Below are 6,170 nucleotides of genomic sequence, written 5' to 3'. Positions count from 1 at the left end.
TATCTATCTATCTATCTATCTATCTATCTATCTATCTATCTATCTATATATCTATCTATCTATCTATCTCTCTATATTACCTTTGTTTATAAATGTTTTCCTCAATACCTTATTTTTGAATTCCTTAAAGAACTTTGTCCTAATGGAGATTTGCTTTAACATACTTCCTCTGTTTTTGCTTTCTTGTGCAACTTTTAGTTTTTAGCTACAGGTCTGCTTTTTTACCTTTTGGCTAACCCTTTTTCTACATTTAGCTTTGACCTAGCCTATTGCTACTTTCATTTTGCTACTGTTTTGCTCCTTTTAGTCTTAGCTCTGTAGTATTTAGCTTATAGTCAGCTTTTATTAACCATTAGCTTTAGCTACAATTCTGCTACTTTAAATTTCCACTAGAATTTTGCTACTTCTAGCTTCAGTTTAGCTACTTTTATTTTTAGCTAACCTGCTGCTTTCAGTCAGCAGTTTCTTACTTTCTGCGTTTAGGTATGTTTTGCTACTTTTAGGGGTTTTTTTTACTACCCTTTTGCTATTTTTAGTTTTTGACTAACATTTTGCAATTTAATATATAGCTAGCTTTATGTTACATTTAGCTTTTAGCTAGTATTTTGCTCTGTTTGTTTTTTTTTATTTTAGCTATCAACTAGTGTTTTTTCTCTTTAGCTTATTGTTTGAATTTTGCTTCATTATTCATTCATCATTTTGAAATTTATTTTATTCTCAAAGATTTTCATTCACTTGGAGTGGCTTCAACAATGTAGAATTACCTGTGGGGGGTTAATTTAGTATTGCTGATCTATTCTATTCTATTCTATTCTATTATATTATATTATATTATATTATATTATACATTTTAATAAATGACTGACTACATTCATTCTGTGTTTAGTTATTGCACATTTACTGTACGTTGGAAGTTATCACACGAGTCAAAATGGGAAAACTGCTTTTTTAACTTTAGGAAAACAGTTATTAGCATGTCCATTAAAACCTGATGAGATAAATTTGGCAAGATTTATTAACCTTTATTGAACCAGACAAATCCCACTGAGATCATAGATCTCTTTTGCAAGGGAGGCCTGGGACTGAAGGCAGACTAACATGCATGCAAGATGTCGACTAACAGTTCACTTGGCACCCTTAGAGTGTTTGTGTTTTACACACGCATTTAAGTAAAAACTAAATTCTGGGCCGTATTCAGATGTTGACGTTTTTTGGACATTGTTTAGTTGACTATAACAAGTTGTGTTACACTGCTCTGACAACATTTTTAATGTTTCTTGTTTTTCCCTAAAGCGGGATGTTTCTCGATACAATCCTTCCATCCAGAGACGACAATGGAGTCCGGCCTGCTATTGGCCAGAGGACCAGACTCAGCAAAGGAGACATTGCACAGGCAAGGAAGCTGTATAGATGTCCAGGTACTGTTAAATTTACTCAGTTCATGTGGTTTGGTTTCAGATTACATTGTGGGGACCAGTTTTGCAAAATATCCTACATTGTGGGGACCAAAGCCTGGTCCCCATAAGGATAAGTCTTGTTGACGGGTTAAGGGTCAGGGTTAGGCTATAGAAAATGAATGAAGGTTAATGCAAAGTCCTCACAAAGTCAGAAAAACAAGACAGCATGTGTGCGTGTGCACGCGTGTATGTGTGTGCTGTCATCAAAGCGAGGAAACAAACAATGACCTTTGATGATTTCTTTTAGTAAATAAGCCCATCATTTACTCTCTAGGGCACAAAAGTGGAGTTGAGTAATTTGTTTTTCCACGTTTCCTCCTGGATGTTGATTCTCAAACACATCTTAGACACACACGCAGTCACACGCAGTCACACACATACACTCCTCTGGACAGTTCTTGTGCACACCCATGTTGTTCTGGTGTTCCTCTGCTCCCATGCGATATATTTTGGCAGGATTTGGATTTGCTCTTACTGAGCTGTACAGTGTTGTAAAGGTTTATGATTGCACTGCTAACTGGCTACCCCCCCCCCCCCCCACACACACACACACACTAATAAATGATATTGAATAGGATTGTGTAAAATCTTATTTTCAAGGTTTGACTGTATGTTTTTTAATTTCTCACCATAGGATGAGCTTAGTTTAAACCTGACACGCATTCCTCGGTCTTTAATTTGTACTTTGTTTATTGTACCTGCGTGTAGTAATAAAATCATCAAAGTGATAATAAAAATAACCTAAATCGACACGATTCAGGAGACAGAGACGTTATTAACATGTCCCATCTGGAAATAGATACAACTTAAATCATAAAGGGTCATATTTGGGCAACAGCACACTCACTGACAGATGAACACAGCCCAAGGGCATTGTGGGGGAAAAAGCACGCATGATGGAACAGGAGGAGCACATTTGGCTAATCTCCTTCTGGGAGGGAGTGACAGCATTAATCTCTAAATGAAAGCGAACGAGAGCAACGTCAGATCATTTTCTGTGGACGTTCATTCAGCTGTTTTAGATTTGTGAGAAATGTGCTGTTTGTGTTGACATCCAATAAATGACCCCACTTCCTGAGAATGTTAAATACTTTTAATTATTAATAATAATCTATGATGGAAGACACGGTGTCAACAAAGTAGCTTCATAAATGCAGAAGTGAGAGTCTAAAAGTAACATTAAACATTTGTTTATTTGTGCCGTAGATTTTTATTAATTAGTTATAGGTTTTCATAAATGTCAGTTAGACAGTTTCCATTTCAGTGATCAAATGTTACTCAAAAACTGGGAGTTACTGTTTCCACAAAATATTCTGTTCTAATTTTTATTTTATTTTTTGTAGTTGAGCAGTTACATAGTGGATTTTGAACAACTAAAGACATAAAGCACATGCTTGTTTTGTTATCTCGCCACCAATAAAAGTGGGTTAATAATGTGATAACCAATGCATGTGTTTGTCTGTTAGAAAAATATCTCATAAACCACCTGAAGAACTGTATTGAAACTACTGGATTGTAATCATTAGATGTATACCTAAAAGTGATTAGCCTTGTGAGTGAACGTGATTTAACATGGCAGACTCAGCTAACTGACCTGATGGAGAAATGGCTCTAACTGTGTGAGTTTCACAGATATTGGGTTAAACCTTGACGTAGTAGTCGGCAAGAGTCATCCCCAGCACACACGCTGAACTCTAACAGATTGTATAAGATCTTTGCAATACGCATTCATTCAAGAAATACAAGTATTTAAGTACCGTACTTGCCGCTGTAAACGTCACATCTACGTCACCGGTGACGCGTCGTGTTTGTTATGTGTCACCACTGATAACCTGGAAATGTGGGTCAGTGTAGTGCCAAAAATCGATGGGCTGCCAGATGATGGCCACGGGAGCGCGAATTTAACAAGATTAACACTTAAAAACAATTATTTGTTTGCTTGAAATTGTAGTAAATGTGTGTCTCAGTTGAACTTTTCCTTTATAAATGCACTTTAATGGTCAAATCAGCTGCATTTCACCTGGATGGGGCGGCAAAATGCAGCTGAGTTGACGGTTGCTCCAGGAGTTTCAGAGAGAGAAGAAGGTGGCTTTTATGGCAAGCCAAGTGCCTCATTAATAGCCACTGTTACCTATTAATGAGACACTTGGCTTGCCATTTTTGTCAAGGGCCCTCTAGTGGCTGAAAATGGTAGTGTTCAATATTTTCCATGTCAGAATGAACAAAATCGTCATATCTCAGCCAAATATTGAGTTATAAACATGGAGGAAAAAAACATAAATACATTGCTTCACTGTACAAGTCACAGGCATGCTAACTTATGCAAAAAACTGCGACTTATACAGCGAAAATTACAGTATTCATATGCCAATGGTAGGTTAAGCTACACAACGGCAAAACTCACCAGAACAAATCGAACTTCATCTTTCTGTTTGTGTGTTTGTGAACTGCAGCATGCGGCGAAACACTCCAAGAGTCGACGGGAAACTTCTCATCTCCTGGTTACCCGAATGGATACCCTTCATACACACACTGTGTCTGGAGAATATCTGTTACACCTGGAGAAAAGGTGCCCCCCCCCCCCCCCCCCTCACACACACACACACACACACACACACACGCATACACACACATGAGCGCACAGTATCCGCTGTATCCTGCAGTGCAGTAAATGTGCAGACACAGCCAATAAAAACAGGAGAGTGCTGACAGAGTGATGGTGCATTGATTAGATCTCAGGACCACAGACAACAAACTCTTTCTCTGCTCTGACTCTATTCGGATCCTCTGTGAAGTGCACACGTTTAGACTGACTATAATAAATGTTTTATTTATATTTTACTTCTCTAGATTGTTCTAAACTTCACCACGATGGATCTGTATAAAAGCAGTCTGTGCTGGTATGACTACATTGAGGTCCGAGACGGATACTGGAGGAAAGCTCCACTGCTTGGTAAGATCAGAACAACACGAGACAAAATTAAATGAAGGATTATCTCCAAATAAACAGGCAGCACAATATCTCTGCCCATCTGCTTCTTCTTTTTTATTGACACTTTAAATATTAATCTAATCTTTTAATAAAAGGAGATTTGTTTAACCATTTTACATTTTATTACTATACTGTCGTGATTAAAACTTGCAAATTTGGAATAAGTTTGAATTTGAAACCGTGAAACTAAATTCCACTGTCTTCTTGACGTATTGAATTATTCTGTTAAAATATGAAAACATTAGCGACTGTAGTTCCGAGTTAAAGTTGATAATTGTACTGAACAGTATTTATAAAAACATACACACACATCACAAACTGCGCTGACATCAATCTGCTGACACGATAGCTGTAAAGACCAGGTTTTACAGCATGCTAAAGTTCCTTTATTGTAATAACAGCACTTAGTTTCATTTAAAATTAATTATAAACTATAGCCTCAGTTGTGGAAAAAGTTGTGACATTTAAAATGCAAATAAAAGTAGAACACAAAACTCATAGACCTATATTTAACCACAGTGGAACATAGTATTTCAAATGTTTAAACAGTTCTTTAGGAAGAAAAAAGGTAATATTGAATCTGATGACAGCAATGCATCTAGAAAAAGACGGGACAGTCATGTTTACTACTATGAAGCATCCCTTTTTCTTTTAATATGAGTTTGTAATCATTTAGGAACGGAGGAGACCTGCTGCTGAATTAGCCCGGTTTTCATTAATGTAGGATTTTAAATCTGACAAGGCTCTTCAGCGGTCCTAGGTCTTTAATACCAAACGTTTTGTTTCGTATGACAAGGTGTTCAGTTGGTGAGAGGTCTGCAATGCAGGCAGGCCAGTTCAGCATCCTGATTCTTTAACTATGAAGCTATGCTGTTGTAATGGATGCAGTTAGCAATTTAGCATTGACTTGCTGAAATATGCAAGGTCTTCCCTGGAATAGATGCAATTTGTCTGGGAGCAAATGCTATTCTAAACCATCTAAAAAAGTTAAATCTAGTCCTCTGGACATTCAAAAAACAAAACAAAGCAAAACAACAAAAAAATGTAGAAACGTTTCGTCTCTCATCCAAGAGACTTCCTCAGTCTGAGGTGCTGTATTCAGCTCAGTCTCTTAAATAGCACCTTCTCAGGGTGGATCAACCAGTTTTGCTGCTGACAACCAAAACCAGCTGATCACATGCTCAAGAAGGACCATCAGCCTAACAATGGATCATTAGCACACTGATGGCTGTTTACTATTCACAGGGGGCTGAATGATGCTAGCAATCACAGCATTGTAAGAGGGGGGCAATTGAACCCGGAGGCCTCCACCCCTGTTTAACGATGGACGATTTCTTTTCACAAAGATGGCCTCCTTTACTCCTCTCTCAAACCATCGTTCCTCTCTGTCCAGGATGTGAACATCTTCATCCCTGAAAGAGTGACAGCTGGCCTGAAGATGAGTGTAGACCGCAGAGTCCTGGCCTGATGATGTTGATCTTCTGTGCTGGGCCATCCTTTTGGACAGTGGCTGTTTTTGTTTATTTTCTAAACATAACGTCCCAGTGGCTTTTAAACCCCAAAATACAGTACGGCAAAGACTGGTTCATCCCAAAGATCCAGTCCCCCGGCACAAACAGAGTAATGTTGTGTATGCTGTTCAGTGTCAGGAGGGCTGTGATCAGTCTTACATCGAGGAAACTAAACAGCCACTGGCCAAAAGGATGGCCCAGCACAGAAGA

The 6,170-nt window shown here is 38.2% G+C and overlaps 1 protein-coding gene across 1 annotated transcript in view; it reads left to right on the top strand.

The window, feature by feature from the left end:
- tll1 (tolloid-like 1) overlaps window positions 1–6,170 on the top strand; it is a 102,196-nt gene that overhangs the window by 38,146 nt on the left and 57,880 nt on the right. Inside the window, exons 8-10 of the mRNA XM_037689838.1 lie at window positions 1,294–1,418; window positions 3,911–4,026; window positions 4,308–4,410. Coding sequence (XP_037545766.1) covers window positions 1,294–1,418; window positions 3,911–4,026; window positions 4,308–4,410 — 344 coding nt within the window. The remainder of the gene's footprint in view (window positions 1–1,293; window positions 1,419–3,910; window positions 4,027–4,307; window positions 4,411–6,170) is intronic.

Source organism: Nematolebias whitei, chromosome 16, assembly GCF_014905685.2.
Source record: "Nematolebias whitei isolate Nwh7 chromosome 16, NemWhi1, whole genome shotgun sequence".
NCBI classification, from domain to species: domain Eukaryota; kingdom Metazoa; phylum Chordata; class Actinopteri; order Cyprinodontiformes; family Rivulidae; genus Nematolebias; species Nematolebias whitei.
The sequence above is the reverse complement of the archived record's forward strand: the minus strand, read 5'-3'. Positions and strand labels throughout refer to the sequence as shown.